Below are 18,278 nucleotides of genomic sequence, written 5' to 3'. Positions count from 1 at the left end.
TACTTTTTCACAAGAACAGGTGATGCCTTCGCTGTGTTGTCCTGCTCGAGGCAGCTTCATTAAACAATATTTGCAGGTAGCTGAACTGCTTTCTAGAGAATTCATTTAGAAAAAAAAACCCCGTTAGAATCCGGAAAGATCATTGGTTCATCGTTTCTACTCTTGACCAATCAACACGGTGTTGCTATGCTTCATCTGTTCACTGATTGGCCGATAAGCCTGTCATTTATTCATCAAGCCTTAAGGACAAGTGTGATTTGGGACCAAGAGTATCAACTCAAGATGATTCCCGTTTTTTCAGAGTTTGTGTTTTCCAGTTTTGCAATTTGGATGTTACTAATTGCACTGCAAATAAGTAGAACATCTAAGTTTTACAGTAACCGTGAATGTGTTTAGAAAAGAAAGGATGCTGTTGGAGGTTTTTCCCCTAAATGCGGCATACCTTTTAGCTAGTTTTCCATGTTGCGGCTTATAAAACGCTTTTGTTAAAGCACATAACAGTAAATATAAACAAAACTATATATTTAAAGAATCCCCGTCATTTATAAATTCAGTCTGTAAAATCAAAACGGTTTACTGCGAACACGGAAGTAGATAGGAGGGAATGCTCTCGCTCCGGCTGGAAGTTCCACTGCTCTCTGTGGCTTTCTAAACTCTGCTGGGCATCGTTGCGCGTCAAAACATTGCGTCTCTGCAGGACTTGCCAGGGCCAGAGAGGAGAGGAAATTTGCCTGGGAAGGAATGCGAAAGAGGTTTTAGGATTGGCACTGCCACGAGGAAAAACGAGGACGTGCCACATTTTCTAGGCTACGTGGAGGAGACCCGCATTTTCTTCCTTTCAAAGGTAAGATGATTTCGTCTGCGTTATTTTTCATCTCCGGTGCATTTGTTACTTATGGTTTTCACACTGCTCTCTTAACCCATTTCAAGCATCGACCTATTTATGCTCAACGCCTTTAACCAAGTCAACTTTTAACTGCAGACCCACGTGCTGTAAAATGACAATATAAAAGAAAAGTTTATGATGTCTTGCGTTGTTTACGTGCATTAGGTAACTGTTGCAGGTTTGTTCTTCCTGTTTGCTTTGCGGACGGGATGCTGAAGAGTTGCTCTCTGTGGTTACAGTATCTACTACAGTATCTAGTATTTTATTTATTATTAGGACACATGCTGTTTTTGTTGTGGCACTGCTGCACGTCTGCGCCATCATCCCCGTGCGCGCGCCCCCGGCCGTAGCGGTGCACGTCAGCAGTGATCGATGCGGGTTATCGTGTAATGTACGCTCACGTGATCACATGCTGACGACAATCACCTGCTAAAGTCACTGCGGATTTTAAAGCTTTAAAGGCGGTGTGTGTGTGTGTGTGTGTGCGCGCGCGCGCGCGTGTGAGTGAGTGAGAGAGTCTTGCTGAGCCGAGGCATCCCCGCCATCTGTGCTCTGTGTGGTGGCTGAAGTTATGCCCCAGATAAAGTGCGCCACTACCTGTGACCTGATTCATACACACATCCACACTGTAAACCCTCATGTTTTTACTTAGGTGTTACCTCAGGTGATGAGACACACATGACTGAGCCTCACCTGCAGGTGGGGGGTGCCTCATGTTAATCCCAGAAATCTAGTAAATAACGTCCGCGAGAGTTCATACGGAGGAGATGAAGATCGGGAACCCCATATTGAGGCACAGCCTTGTTTTCCACTGTTTGCGATCTATTTTCATTGCAGCGTGCGCACGCACATCCCTAATGATTCTGTGGGGGCTCGATACCCAGGGATCGAAGAGGAGGGTCAGAGTTGCAGGCCTTGAAAGATGATCCTGCCCGGACGAAAGTTGTGCACATTGTGTTATGCCTGCAATTGGCCAGGTTTGACTTACAGGAAGAGCTTTAGAAATAACATCTACACATCAAGCACATGAAACCAAGCCAAAGAGGGGCAGGAGAGCAGCTGCATGCATATGTGTAAGAGTCTGAGAAGCAGGAGCATCACTTCCATCAATGTGGTTTAATGAGATGGTGGGAGTAGTCAGTGATGTCATGCTGCTGTAAGCTGTGTGGCCTCTGTGTAACAGTGAATGGAGAGCAAGATGAAAGTACACAAAGTACAGAAATCGTGACGGTGCAGCTCGTGGGCAGCAGCGAATCATCCAACACCACCTCTTCCCTTTTTTCTTCACCCTTCCCTTCAACCCTCTGTCCAAGTCATTTTCACCTGGCATCGCTTCCCCCCCCCCTCTGGTTTTCTCCTGCGCGATCACTGTCAAAGACAGCAGCAGCAGCATCAGTGTGTTACATAACAAAGGTTGTTTTTTTTGTTTGGATACAAGGGCCCTTTTGGCTGGTGAGACTCGCTGCACGTAGCCTTTTGTGATGACACCCAGAAATGACCAGAATGGACAACTCGGTGACCTCGAACGACCTGTGGCGGATCAGAGAGGCATAGAGTCAGATGAAGGAGTAGATAAACTTGGGTTTTCTTTCTGACATTTACGCCACCGGAGCCTGTCTGGATGGCTGCGATCAGCTCTTCCAGTCATCTGATCATTTATGCAATTTGTTTTGTTTTGGTTTTTTTTCCTGCCAGAGAGGTTTTATTAGTGCAAACATTTTGCGTCAGCAGTTTCTCTGAACGTCAGCATCCCGCAGACAATGCTGCTTTTGCAAAAATGACTTACAAGCATGTCCACCCACCAGCATGAGTGTTGTTCTGTTTTGGGAAGCTGTTTGAAAATGTCAAACACCGTCACTCTCAACCCCTCGAACAGCTTCACTACGTCTTTTTTTTCATCTGTTTAATTTGGTTCTCCAGCTTGTGCCTGCTTTCACTCTTTGATGTATTCCTGTGTGGTTATTTTGTACGTATTCTGTATGTTTTTATTATTCATCATTCCTCCATAAGAAAATATCTTAGCTGTTTTAAAGCCTTCACCATACTCTAGATTTAATTTAGTAAGCACAAAACCACAAACATCTGCCACTGACACTGTTAAAGGACAATATCAGCTTAATTTGTTTCCAGCCTTGTGGTTCACTTATTAAAGGAAAACAAAAAATCGAACCAAGCCTTCTATAACCCCTCTTGTGTCTCTATAATTTTACCAAACTGTAATCATCAAATTCCTACATCTGATAGAGGTTAGGATCATTTCAGTTCTTCTGCTCATTAGATTTCCAGTTTATTGGTCTTTTAAAGATGATTAATTAGTCTTTAATAATAATATGTTTTTTTGTTTAGCACATTTTTAAAGTGCACAAATTGCTTCACAGTTTGGATAAAACATACATGAGAAAAGTGTTTGTGTAGTACATGAAAATACAGAGTCAGATGTATGGTTATCCAGCTTCTCAAGCATACTCTTACTTCCATACACACATTAAATGTGAACTATAGCCAAAGGTAAAATAATTAGTAAATAGTAAATTAGTACTAGTCACTGGTTAGTAGAGGATGCACTTTGTCTGAAACAATGGCCACATCATTTTACCTTTTAAATATAAATACATAAGGCCTCAAACACAGGGCTAGAGACTGGTCAGCAACTCCCGGGAAACTACTGATTGCTAGGGAAAAATGGTTATTCCTAACAGGTGAGTGGGTTCTGGTAGTTGCTAGGTGATATTGGTTGTGATTGCGGCACTAGCTGCTGAACGGACATCTTTTTTTCTTTTTTTACATTAGTGGCGGATCATGGAGCCTCACAATAGTTCTAAAAGTTAGCAACATATGCTAGCTGCGCCATAGAAATATAGCAGCAGATAGGTTTGAGATGCTGTTTTAAGAAGTTAAAAAAGAAGTCTGTTTAATCAGCACACATTCAAACTGCCTGCTAAGCACTTGGGGTAGCTATTTGAAGGTTACATGACCCAGTGGAACGACCGCGAATTCTGAACCAGTCATGACTCACGCAGGGACTCACTAGCAGATTGTGGTCACCTAAGTTAGCATGAAAAACAACAGCTTGTCTCCAAACAGCCTTCAGCTACTTGCTGAGTCGTAATAAGACTTTAAAGTGCGACAAAAAAACCTTACTGCTGCTACCAACACATTTCAGAAGCTTTGAAGTCAAACAGTCCGTTTCCAGTTTGTGTCACGCTTCAGCTTTCGCAAACATTATTTGCCAAGTGGTTGCAGACAAGTCAGCAACTGTAGCAATCTGCTAGCAACCAGGTTAATCCCAGGGATGGTTTTGGTGCAGAGCCTGCACCATCAATGTGGGAAATACCAGTTGGGAAATAAATATTTTTCTCTAGCAGCCAGAGGTTGTCAGGGGCTTGCCAACTAGGCATCTCAACCCCCCCTAAAAAAAGGCAAGTACTGTTTGGGCTCTAGCAGTAGTAGACTCTAGAGTCTTGTTTTGTCTATTGTAAAAAAAAAAAAAAAGTTGGTTATTTAACTAATGAAACTAACTAAATCTCACATTTGGTGAGCTTCAACCAGACAATGTGGGTGTAATTTTCTGAAGGCTTTACAAATACTCCAGCCTTGGCACATTCCCCTCCTGTCACTGCACTGATTTCAATCTAAAGCCACTGACATGGACTTGTACACAGTTAAGGCTGACATTAAGTGATCTTTCATCAGAGAGATTATACACAAAGAGACCTCCACGTGGATTAAATATGGCCTATGAGTAGATGCATAGCATTGCCTGTATAATCCTGCCCCTGAAAATCAGCCCACAAAGGCACTTTAATATCATAGCGTGCTATATGTCAACAATAGCTGGAACAGCATCCCACAGAGCCTTTTTCTGGCACCTGATCCATGTATCATATTTTCACTTCATGCATTCAGCTGGTCCTTTCAGACTGAGTGATTTGCAACAAATGCTGCTGCAGAGGCTTAAAAGCAGAAGCTTAAATTTAATGGAATTAAATTTGAAGCCCAAGGTTGAAGCTTACACTCCTACGTGAGACTAATTACTCAGCTGTAATCTGGCAGCTTTGTGAAAAATTTCTTAATTGATTGATTATTTGGTCTGTAATTTGGTTTGAAAATGGTAAAAGCAAACAAACAAACGTGAGTTTGTGGGTGCAGCAGTCATTCCAGTTGGATAATCTGTACCTGTGTCCATTTGTTGATTCTGTACATCAGGACTTAACGTTTTGAACAAGTGTTGGAGGACTGGATGATGCATAAACTTTGTGAGAGGATGAAACGTGCTTTGGGTAAAACATCAGTCTGTATGTGTGTGTGTCAGGGGTCAGCTCTGACAACTGTACTGAATGTGTCTTTGTGCCCCAATCCCACGCTGCTGGCATCGTGTCAGAGGAGAGAAAACAAGGGCACATCTCATTGCCTTATTTATTTATATCCCCCTCCCAGTCCTTCCCATCAGCACTCGAGCCTTTATCAGCCTCGCGCTGACACTAAAAACAATCATATTGCAGAGCAGCAACGTAAAGAGGCGCCTCTCTCACTCTCAGCTCGTTATTTTGTGTGTCCTCAGTTCACAGAGGCCTCCTGTTCCCAATCACTATTTTATTCGTTTTTCCAGATGGTTGGGTAAAGACAGACAGGAAAGCGTGGAGACATAGAGACAGATTGTAAAGGTGAACAACTAAAAAAAAGGATTGCGTTCAATAACCCATAGAAAGGATAGTAGTTAAAGGGGAGACTGTGAAAGTTGCATATTGTTATGGAGGTGTTAAGCAGCACAGGGGAATAAAACAAGATTGCTTTTGGGATTGATAGGGTTTGTTTTACAGCAGAGCTGCAGTGCTGAAATCACAATTAACGTTGCATTAAGCAATAAAACCTCAAAGATTATTACTGCATCAAAAGGTAGGCCTCTAACTATTGAGCTCTTCCTGTACAGTTAGTCTAAACACACTCCTGTCCTCTCTGCCCCTCAGCCCCTGGGATGGGTTCCTGGGTCAGCTCTCTAATCTTCTCAGTCACCAGGGCACACCAGCAGAAGTATTTTAAGGCCTCGATCCATTTGGATATCATGGAGCGAGCAGAGCGCAGTCCTCACAGTTGTGCTTGGCTAAGCAGATTATCTCTGCAGCCTCAGAGAGTGAGCAAGGACTGCTGCTGCCTGTGGGCACTGGCAAAGCTGGAGTCAGGCTTTGACTGCATGTTAACTGTGGGGAAGAAGTGGCTTTATTAATGACTAGTACTGAATACCTGTAAGATATATATGTTGTACATTTGTTGTTCGATGATATCTTCAGACATCTGACCTACAATCGAAAAAAGGAAAAGCACGAGGCAGTCCTGAAATCTGAGACGGGTTTTACAGCAGAAATAACCTAGCACTTCTAAACATTCGGATGTTAGTCATCTGAAATTAGCATTTAGCACTGCTGTAAAAGCAGCCTCACAGAGCCTGAGTTTAAACTTCTCTCAGCCTCAGGTACATCATGTAACAATGAAACAGCTTAATTTTCTCCTATAACAACAAAACAAAATGGTTCTTTATCAGAATCAGAATCAGAAAGGGTTTTATTGCCAAATGTTGAGCGGGTTTACAACATTAGGAAATTGCTGCGGTGCTTCAGTGCAAACATACTGTTATAAATTAAGCTTAAATAGACATGAAAATATAGTTCGAACCATTAAATAATTACTAGAAAATTCCAATATTTTTGAAAATAGAGTGTTTACTGAATTCTTGTATGCAAATTCAATATTAATTTGCATATATGTGTTTTAATTTGTATAATATTTGCTATATCTGGTCATTTCTTTTCATTTTATTGCTCAAAAAATAAATGTTGCAACTTATTTTGGGTTTTTTAGTCTGAAGTCTCAAAAAGCCAAATGTATCAAATATAATAGTAAGACAAGCATTTTCTCCTCTCTCCACCACTTCTGTCCAAGATGTCTCTAGTCTTGGACAGACGTTTTGCTTTACGTTGCTAGGCAGCAGGAGCCTCGAGTCCTTCAAAGGTTGTGGCCCCTGAATTGGGTCCAGGCTGCGAGTGATGACAAGTACACTCAAGTATGCATATTGAGTATATTATAACGTATTTTTAAAATTAAATTAGTATGCGCAGTAGTCTCAGTCTATGCATCCCTCTCCAGACACAGGTGACACATTCAAACCTAATAATACAAACAGTGTAACAGAATTAAATCCCATTTGCACTTAACATCACTATTTAATCTGAAATAAGCTGAACAGCACAAAATACTGTCAGTTTAAACAAATAATAAATAAACATTCTGCTTCGATTAAGGCATTTTTGCATCATCTGCAGTTCGTGGCCCCTCTTTTACCCACACTCGTGCTGAGAATGAGGCGACTGTCTTTATTTATTGAGCTTAACACCAGACTTTCAGTCTGAGAGTCGATAAATGTGTGAAAGGGGCTCAGCCCTGTAACACTTTTTGCACCTTCGTGGACTTCAAGTTCAGCCTTGTGATTGATGCAGTGAATGACGGTCAGGTTGGGGTGGATCTTTTTCACTAAGGCGTGTGGCTGCTCCTCTCTATCAGCAGCTGCTGCATTACTGGCAAAGTCAGCAGCCCTGGTCCACAGCTGCTTTTCATCTTTTGTGGGTAATTCTTCTGTCAGCAATCAGGCAGTAGGAGTATTTCTAACATTGTTAGTGAGTTTTCTGAATCAGCCCCTTTTTGTTTCTCTTTTTTTAGTGAAAAGTAGTTTTGGGGATCATCCTGCACCGGGCATTGTCATGTCTGCTGTGATGGGATTGTGAACGCTGAACGTGAAAGTCATCCTCTAATATGATTGTTGTTTGTGCTGTGGACTGTTTCACGATGCAATGCTAAAATCAGATGGGGACTATAAATAATTTTGCAGAGGCAGGGACACAGGCTGGGGCAGTGAAATATATAATTATAAATATTCATTATACTCAGTATGGATACTAGTGTTTACTGTGTGCTTGTATCATGGTCAGTCACTGTCCTGCAGGCCCGTTGGTACATATTGGACAGCCGTGTGCCTCTTCTATAAGCATTTTTTAATTCAGACAGGTCATTAAGCAGTAACATATCTGATTTCACCAGTCAGCAGATGTTTTCCTAAAAAGTCCTGTAGTAGAAAAGCCAAGCTTCATCCGAAAACTGCCTTCAAACAAGGTAATAAATGGCTTACAGTAACACGTTATCAAATATTTACCAAAATGAGTCTTTGTCCCTGCTTTGGTGGCTCAAACGACCACTAAGGGTTCCTCAGGTCATTAATAATGCACACTGTCTTGTCCCACCATAGCTTTTTCAGGTTTTATGAGTTTCACAGATGCGACCCAGCTGGAGAATTCTCTCAACCCGCAGAGCAGTGATCACTTTATTCCCATCAGCACTTATGCACCTGTAGGTTGGGATTGAGGAGGCAGCTGTTACAGTCGCATGTCATCAGTAGTTGCACTTTTATCACCTCTCTGCGCTCAGGTGTTCACCTCCCGACCCACCGCCCACCACGGCCCTCACCTGTGTGTTGCGGTGCTTCCCCTGTGAGCCGACCTGGGCTGGCAGTCCCTTCTTGCACCGCCCGCCAACCCCGCCCATGGTCAGGATGACGCGCTCCAAGACCTTCCAGGCGTACCTGCCGAGCTGCCACCGGACCTACAGCTGCATCCACTGCCGAGCTCACCTAGCCAACCACGACGAGCTCATCTCAAAGGTATCCAACGGCAACAGTGGCGTGATTGCGCCCTGTGCTGCCATTCAGGCAGCTAATTATTGCAGGTAGATTCAGATTATTTACTGTTTTACTTCAGTTACACAGAAATAAAGACGATTGTTTAACAGCACTTAAAAGGACAAGTACTGAAAAAGCATAAAACAGGAAGAAAGGATGAAAATAAACAGCAGGCTGAACACCTGTACGCTTGTGTCAGCCACCACCTCACTATTGCCTGTGGGCGGATTAGGTTATGGATTAGGTTATAAGCTGGTTAGTGAATTGGATTATGAATGTGTTATCACTTTTTCCATGTGTGATTACGGAAACATGCTCACCTGTGTACTAAGGCCTTCTGCCTGTCGTAACACAGCTGGCTGAATTAAATATGTTTAATTTGGCGCATCAGTGCGAGCTTTGGCCTTACTGTAAATAAAAGCCAGGTAAAGGTAGGCCTATTAAAACAGCAGTCAACCACGATGTTATCAGTAATAAACAGACCACACAGGCTTTAATATAAGCTCTTCCATGACATACGAGCACTATTGCAGTATAATAGCATGCTTATATAATCTTACAGAGTTATTGCACTGTATGGACTAGTGGATTTTTCTCAGTCTTCTCATTTTTGTCTCATCTTGCCTCTGCAGTCGTTCCAGGGCAGCCAGGGCAGAGCCTACCTGTTCAACTCAGTGTGAGTATTGATTTAGGAATAAAAGCCAGTGCTCTTGTTGCATTTCAGTCTACCTGTAGGCACAAGGCGTCGCAGGAAACCTGCATGCTGGACTTGAACAGGAAGCAGATGATGTGCCAGGTTAATATTGGGGTGTGTTTGTTTTTGTTTTTTAAGGCCCCAGTGTAGATAGTGCCAGTTTGTGCCTCAGAGCGGTGTTATTACTGGCTGAATTGAGTGTGAAAATGATGCTGCTGCAAAGCCTGGTGGCCTGCCAGTGCACCCTCTGTGCAACACCCTCTGTGCACATTATGCACAACATCTTTCACACTTCTTTTTTAAAATATTTTCTCTTTGTCTTTGCTTTGTCTCTTTCTCTCAGGGTAAATGTTGGGTGTGGCCCTGCAGAGGAGAGAGTTCTGCTCACGGGCCTGCACGCTGTAGCAGATATCTACTGTGAGAACTGCAAAACGACCCTTGGCTGGAAATACGTAAGTACCACAAACCACATCCAAGTTTAGGGGCGACAAGCTGAGAGTTTGTTATTATAGCGTACTCTTATTTTATTTGTACCCTAATTATATTTAGACTCCAGTTAATTACTGGGGTATAATTTGGTTCTTTCTGTATTTTATACCTCTTTCTAATCTGATTTTACTACAGATCTGAGGGAAACATATTGACACATTGATATAAGGACTAAAAGTACAATAAATTATCATGCAGTCAATTAAACTACCAGGCAGCATATTGAATGAATAAGATTGCATTCAATTTTTGTTATAAAACAGCCTTGCATTACACCGATAAATGGACACACTCTGTTACATAATGTGGATATAATGCCAGGTTGTGTGTGTCTGATGTTTCGCAATAGAAAAACAAACTCAGGAAAAACAGAAAACAAACAGGTGGAAGGTTTTAGATTTTGCTATAAAAAGAGAGACTGTGGACTTGGTTGGTGCGATGGTTAGCACTGCTCTCCTGGTTCAGACCTCTACGTTTGTGAGTTCTTTCTGTATGAAGTTTGCATTTTCTCCCGTAGCCTGCATTGATTTACTCCCAATTTCCTACCACAGTCCAAAGGCATGAATGTTGTGGTAATTACTGATTCTAAATTGGCCACGGATGTGAGGTAGTTTAAATGCTGTATGATTGTATAGTAAAATGTGATCTGGAATTTAAAACCATTCGAGCAGTTAATAAGTCTAGAAGACTTCCCAATTCAAGTGCATAATCCTAGCTATGGTGGCCACTGTGGGGAAACCTAGTTTAGCCACCATTCATACTGTATGTAGTGAGTATAGGCTGTCACTTTTTGCCTCAGTTCTCAATATGCCAGAAGTTTACCTCTGTTTACTCTTTAATAGGCTGTAAAACTTTGACTACTTCTGACCAACGACAGTGATACCGAGTTGAGTTATTGGCTGATATCCTGAACCTTTCTGTCTGTAAAGCTGCTGTTTTTGCCGTCTTTAGCTCATGTTAGCCTCTGTTAGCCCCTATTAGCTTCTCTTAACTGCTGTTAGCCAGCATTAGTGAAACTTTCTTTGCAGAGGAGCTAACATTGTTTGACTTTAATAAACTCTATTTAAAGAATGTAATCAAACTTTACCTGAGTTCAGGTGTCATTTTTAGGGCATCTGAGCTTAACATGAGCTGGGATAATGTTAAATTATAACCAGCTGTTGTTGTTTAGCTAGCTTGGCTCATTGTCAGCTGTCCGGAGATGGGAGGTTTGAATGTCTAATCTCCTGACGATAAGTAATTGTGTCAATGTTGGGAATAAGTAAGCATCTTAATGCAGGCTTTCGTGTATTAAAACCCTGACTTCAGTTCACGAGATGAGGATGATGTGGAAATGAGGGAGGAGAAAAAATAATGAGAAAGAGATGATGAAAGCGTGCAAATACAAATGTGAAATGGACATAAATAGTTTGAAGGAGCTATTTGTGATCTATAAATTAAAAGCCACATACATAAAACAGGATTAGGCCACTGTAGACACTGTATTCAAGATGGTGGTACAACAATGGTCATACAATCCAGCATGCACTTCTGTGTGCTTTTATTGGATTATTTCCGTGTCTATGTGAATGCATCAGTTTCTTTATTTACTCACCGATTGATTTATAGTTATTATTCCAACATTTTTTAATCTATTAAATAAGCTCAAAAACTTAACTGACTGTATCTTTAAATAAATGTGACTTGGGTACCAAAAAAACCAAAACAGCTGAACGTCACTTTTGAACTTTCCAGAGTTTTTTTTCCTTCTTATCCTCAATAGAGTTTCCACATTTACTCCGGCTGTTCCAGCATCCAGCTACCTGGAAAATCTACCAATAGCTCTGCTAGGAAACACAAACACAAAGTTCTCTTCTTTTTGTTTTGGTTGCACAATCGAGCCTTTATTTTCCTCAGTGGCTAACGGTCTTACATAATGACATCAAGAATTGGAGGCAACAGGCCTAAACACTGAAGATGTCATTATTCTGTAACCACTACACTGTGCAGTTAATGTTCACGTCATAAAAAGAAGCAAAAGCATTGCCCCTTGAAGGTTCGGAGTATAGGACTTTAATAGAAGTCTGGGTTGTTGATGGTTCAACAGAAGACTTTTCCCCTTTGTTAATCAAACAGAAGCTTTACATGGAAAAGTAGTTTCTTTAGGAATCTTTTATCTAGTTTAAAATAGACTCAGATTTGATTGGAACCGTTTTTGAGTTTAAAACACATGTAGAGTTGAAGCGTCTGTAAAGCAGTGATATTGTATGTCAAAATACATGTGCGGTATGTTTTTAGGACAGGCAGTTTTTTAGGTCACATGTCAGTGAGAACCTAAACAGGATCCACACGTTAGCAATCTTCGTATGTCAACAGAGCATGTGCATTTGTCCATGGTGAACCCTGGAAGTGAGAGTTTACATTATAGGGCATGTGGCTACATCCCTGAAGAGTTCAACCAAACATGTGCACGCAGTATCCTTTTTCTGAGAAAGGTCCATTGACCAGAACTCTTTGCTTAACCTCTAACTTTAACATTCACGACTACCTCTATAACCTTAGACCTTATTCTTTAACCTCTCCGCCTAAAAAAGTACCCTCCTTATGGCACATGTTAAACACCTGGTATACCAGCTACAGAAGTAGCTCCATCTCTCAGTAGTTTCTATTCCTGTCAGGACCTCACAAGGCAGAGAAAACAGAGGTCACATGTATGCAAAAGCGTGCAGGCACTAGATGGGGCTTAAAGGAGAGCTTCCATTAATATCCTTTGCCGGCAGCAGTGTAGATTTTCTGCAGTGTTCAAAGTTCTATTGAGAGGCTTGACCTACTGCACTTCTACACCGAGAAATCTGATAGCATGCCTCTGCAGGTCTGAACCAAAATAGCCAAAGACAAAACAAGGTACAGGCGATCGTAAAAGAACATTTGTATCGGCCTACACCGTGCCACAACTCAGAGGGTCTCACAGTGAGTGAATGTCCTGCACAGAAAGCAGAATATTACTGTTTTGTGACACGTTTAACAATAATCAACTCTTTCTTTGGAACATCAGATGGATAAAAACAGCTTTCCATACTTTTCAAAATAAGAGCTGTGCTAAAAGGATTTCATCAATGGCTGATTGAGACATGCCTTCAGTGACGTCAACATGTTTGCAATGGCCTCACTAATTTTAAGCAAATGAAGTAAAATAAAAGACTATAATAAATGTCATTTTAGACATTAAGACAGAAGCACACACTAGAAAAGGCACACAATGGAGAACAAAGGGCTTGGGAGTAGTGCAAATGGCTTGGTCTGACTAGAGTGTGTATGTTATGGGCCTGAATGATGAAGGATACTCAGCCCATGGCTCAGATTGGTGAGGTGGGGTGTGGGTGGATAGTGTTTGGTGACAGTCGGAATTGTCCAAGGGAAGAAGCTGTTTCAGTGTACAGTTGAGAATGATGCAAATGCCATTAGTATGTACTTACAAACTGGTAGCTTATCCAATAGAGAAATTAGCCAAGATCTAGGTCATAGATCCCCACTGGTTGATGACTGGTTGGCAAACCGATTGCTGAGTGGTCGCTGGAGTTTGGTTGCTGTTGCTTGGTGAACTTGTTCGAAAAAAAGGGGGCTGTATCAGAAATCCTCTTCTTGCTTTGGCCGCCTGTCGTTTGCATGGAAGATGCCGATTTGTCTGCAAACATTGCTAACTTGCCACGGAGTGGTAGTGAAATGCAAAGTGCAATCTGAACTGGAAACAGAGAACGTTCAGCTTCTTTGCCAGTTGAAGATGGACGTTCTCTTTCACAGTTTCACTGTCACTTGGAGAGTGTTTGCAGTGTCTATCCAAGCCTCCCTCAACCACTTGTCAAGGGAGTGGCTGATCACTCATTAGCTAGACTAGCGACCAATCTAGCAAGTGTTTCCATAGCAACAGACATCAACCTCATGTAACCAGTCAGGGAATGCTAATTTTTCCCCAACTTCCCCAATTGGCCATTGCCAGTTTGAAAATTTAGGCTTACATACTGCCTTTCTACTCTGGAGAGCACTCAGACAGTCTTTCTACTACAAATGTCATTGACCCATTCAATCTCTCAGTCACACATTCATGCAGCATTTCTATTCAGTATGTTGCCCAAGGATACTTTGGCATGCGGACTGGACAGTGGTAGATAACCCACTGTACCACAATAGCCATTGGCTGAGACCTTAAGCATTTATCTGGCTCAAATCTTTTTGCCATTTCTGGACTCTTTTTGGCCGAGTTCCCAGCATTTCAGTAAGCTAGCCCAAGCATGCAGACTTCCTTTTTGAATGATAAAAGGATCAGTCAGCAAAGAGTCAGTGAACTGGATAATGGCAGAGGAAGAATGAGCTGCACAGTTACATACACGTTTGTGTGTTTACTTAGCTTACCAACACTGCAAGCCACTAATAATCTATGTAGCTAAGACTTGTACTCTGGTACTTTTTCTAAATCCATTCATATTTTCCTGAGGAATTTTGGATCACACACCCAAGCGAGGAAAAGCAAGCTTTAGCTTGCAGAGTTTGCCCTGCATTGGCTGCAGCCTGTGTTCATTTGGTGTCTCTACTGCTTAGAGACTCAGTCCTGCCAATGTAAGGCATGACAGTGCAGTCTGGTCAGGGTTTTGGATCTGCAGGCTCCTCTGCAGTGTTTAGTGACTGATTGTTATATAACCAGCTTCCCCGGAGCCAGGAGCAGAGACAGGCCAGGATTTTTGCACAGAACTGAAAAGACTGCATTAGCCTAATCTCCATATACATGCTGTTACATTTGAAATAAACGCAGCCTCTCTTGTCTTTTGTCCTCTGCCACTCCCTCCAGGAACATGCTTTTGAGAGCAGTCAAAAGTATAAAGAGGGCAAATTCATCATCGAGCTGGCCCACATGATCAAGGACAACGGCTGGGACTGAGGGGCGAGCAGCCGGGTGACAACCGCAGCGGAGGAGGAGGGGAGGGACTGGGTAGAGGGTGGGAGCGGGGTCGTGTGTGGTGGGTGAGTGTGTGACTTTGGTTTGGCTGATTTACCATTAACCTTTGTAACTTACTACCCATCCCTCCCTATCACACCTCTCGATGTACACACACAAAAACACACGCGTCAAAGTCCCAGACATCCCAGTTTGACAGAGAGACGGACTAGGCAGGCTTGTACGCAGCTAGCAGGACTAGGTGACTGGCCAGCAACAGTATACGAGGCAAGATGTCTAATTTCTTTTTCTGAGCCTTTAAAAAAGACAGCCGCACTCCCTCTATACCTGCTAGGAGACGTCTCCACTGTGTGAAGTATTGTACCTTGTCTAATAATGACTTTAAAACCATTTGTTAACGGGAAATTTAGCCAGAACGAGACCGGGTGGCCCAGCCTTCAGGCGTTCGATGGCCTTGAATGAGGAGCTGACGAACGTCCACTCCGTCCCCGACGTAAAAGAGATGACCTAATATGATTATAGCAAATCCAGCTGATCGGGGCCATGCCAGCTGGGCCATTGATGAGGCCTGGCGCTAAGGCTTGGCACGGAGGCCCTAGCACATGGGGCGCTGAGTTGGGGATGAGGGGGTAGAGATTGCTACCCACTGGGCCTCTCACTCCAAATAGTGGGAGAGGGAAGGGTCCTGATCCATTTATGTTGAGGCTCTGATGGTTTCTGGCTGGGATCCACTCCATGTCATGCCAGTGATGCAGCTCAGGACGATCAGGGTGAGCCGAATGTGGAAGAGAGATAGAGATGGACAGCCACCAGCTTGTTCCAAAACCTCATAGGAATTTGCCCTCACAGCAGCAAAGCAGCTCTCCCGGGTTTTATTCATCCTTCAATACACCAAAGTCGTGTAAAGCGATCTGCTGATCGTTCCCCCAAGCTCGTCTGGTGTCCGCGGACCCATCGCTGAGACCACCTTTGTTACAGGACCAGACTGAATTGCAAAACGTAGGCACGTCTCAGGTCAGCACCTTTGGCCAGAGTTCCTAAAAGATTTGCAAACACTGTGAGCATCTTTCTGCTGCTTAGAGGAAGAGCAAAGGTGATGAGGCGATCAGTCAGATGCAAACACATTTGAAGAAGCCAACCAGCCAGTGGTTAGAGAGCAACTGGTTTCATGTGTCAAGAGAACATGAAAATATACTTTTAACCGAGTTATACATGACTGCAGATTTTCAGTCATCGCTCAAAGGCTCTCTTTCAGTCTGGGATGACTGCTGTTTAACTGCTGTTACCCTGATCGTTAACTAACTGTCCCTTGTTTAAAAAAGGAGAAACTAATGGGTAACATTTTGAAGCAATGTATGAGATTCACTTTTTTTCCTAAATGCGCCGACACATCCACTAAGGGTCTTGGATTAATCACAGTGCGAGGTAACCTTACTGGAAAGCGTTGCTCAGGTTCATTGATGCTAACTTTTCTTTGCTAAGGCCAGCATCCTACAAAACGAGCTAGGTGTGTTATTCTCCGATGGAAATGTATTGTTTTCAAATGAGAGAATCCATTACAGCTGCCTCCATCCCATGCAAATGCACTGTTAATGCATGCACGGTATAAAGTTTTCTGACTAGTTTTGTGCTAGAGATCCTCATGATGTTTGTTTTTTATTTTTTGGTGAAAAACAGCATTTTGTGCATATTAAAGTTCCAATTAAACCTTGTGCTGTAACTTGACACCTAGTCAGCTTCATCTCAGTCCGTTTGAGCTGTGAGATGTATCGCAGATTAAATGTGATCCTGGTTTAGAAAAGTAAAAATGAGTTGCTCTGTTTTGTCACAGACACAGTTTCCTGCGAACATTGCTCTAGAAGTTTCCCCGTAGGTGAAGAGTCCTTTTCAGTTACAACCAAACCTTAACGGTTAACTCTCGTCGGTAACTCTCACCGCTCAGTCTGAGGCTGCAGCGTTAAAAACCCAGCACTACCAAAGAACCCACCCATTAACAATAAATTGACCAAACAAAAGATTTCATTTTGCTTGGGCAAAGTGTTGCATAACAAGGGGTGTGCATATAGCTGAAAGCCAAGGTTGTGGATATCCTTTCTCTGTGATATATATAATATACATACATGCATTACTTTGATTTTGTAAACAGATCTTAATATATGAATATATTCTATTTACTGTATTCATCATTCATGTCAACCTCTGTGTTACAGATTGTAAACAGTGTTAATGTATTGTGTTTTATCTATGATCCTTACGATGATGAATGAATATGATTTAGGTCATGTCATGCTTTCTCTCTGGTACCCCACATTGGCTGTACGATACTACTTTTTTTACTGAAAATGTTTCAATTTTAATGTCTTTTTTAAAGGAGGATGCTGATGTTGACTATATATCATTGGATCTTCATCTAATAAAATGCATCACGGTATCTGTAAGGGTCGTTGTGTTTTTGTCTTCTCGCGCTACCTCGCCCACTCCAGCAACTGAGTTTGAAGTGTTCGGACAAATGTGAGATAACCTTGAGGATAGCACATACGTACAAGCCCGATTCTAAAAAGTTTGGGATGCTGTAGAAACAGAACACATTGCTCTCGTAAACCCATGTTTTATTCACAATCTAACATAGAAAATCTAGGTTTGAAGTGAGAAAATGTACCATTTTAGGAAAAAAGCAAGCTCGCTTTCAATTTGATGGCAGCAACACGTCTCTAATAAGTTGGAAAAAGGCCTTTTTTACCACTACGTAGCAACCACTCTTCTTTTAGCAACAGTCTTGGAACTGAGGAGTTCAGCTGCTGGACATTGATGATATAGGATTCTAGATGCTCAACAGTCCTGGGTCTTCTTTGTCATATTTTTCATTTCATGTACTGTGAAGCCATGCTGTTGTAATAGATGCAGTTTAGCATTGTCTTGTTGAAATATGTAAGGCCTTCACTAAAATGATGTCTGGATGGGAGCATATGTTACTCTAAAACCTGTATATACCTTTAAGCATTGATGGTGTTTTTCCAGCTATGCAAGCTACCAATTCCATATGTACCTCTATACCATCAGAGATGCAGGCTTTCAAACTGAGCACTGATAACAAGCTGTGTTGTCCCTATCCTCTTTAGTCCAGAGGATGTGGTGTCCATGTTTTCCTAAAAGAATGTTAGGAAAACAGCTTTCCACTTTGCCTCAGTTTATTTTAAATTAGCTTTGGCCCAGAGAAGACAGCAGTGTTCCTTGGATCATCCTCACATGTGGCGTCTTCTTTGCGCTTTAACCCGCCTTTGTGAATGGCACGGTGAACTGTGCTCACAGTAATGATTTCTGGAAGTTTTCCTGAGCCCAAGCAGGGATTTCCATAGCAGCAACGTGCCTGTTTTGCATGCAGTGCTGCCCTGGGACCCGAAGATTCTCAGAATCTTTTTGTGACATTATATACTGTAGATAAGAGATTTAGTTTTCACAATTTTATGTTGAGGAACATTATTTTAAAATTGTTCCACAATTTGCAGACATTTTTTTCCAGATTGGTGAATCTCTAAAATGCTCTTTTTATACCCAA

General features: G+C 42.2%; 1 protein-coding gene across 1 annotated transcript; it reads left to right on the top strand.

Moving 5' to 3' along the window:
* The first annotated feature begins 175 nt into the window (after positions 1-175).
* On the top strand, positions 176-17,160 carry ypel2b (yippee-like 2b). The gene is made up of 5 exons (XM_082502053.1): positions 176-844; positions 8,360-8,591; positions 9,242-9,285; positions 9,647-9,755; positions 14,615-17,160. The coding sequence occupies exons 2-5, from the start codon at positions 8,475-8,477 to the stop codon at positions 14,702-14,704; spliced, it is 360 nt and encodes a 119-aa protein (XP_082358179.1). The 5' UTR covers positions 176-844; positions 8,360-8,474; the 3' UTR covers positions 14,705-17,160.
* The last annotated feature ends 1,118 nt before the right edge of the window (positions 17,161-18,278 follow it).

The sequence above is a fragment of the Aulonocara stuartgranti genome (genome assembly GCF_965226115.1).
Source record: "Aulonocara stuartgranti genome assembly, chromosome: 14".
Lineage (NCBI taxonomy): Eukaryota > Metazoa > Chordata > Actinopteri > Cichliformes > Cichlidae > Aulonocara > Aulonocara stuartgranti.
Note: the sequence above shows the minus strand (reverse complement) of the source record. Positions and strands in the feature narration are given on the sequence as shown.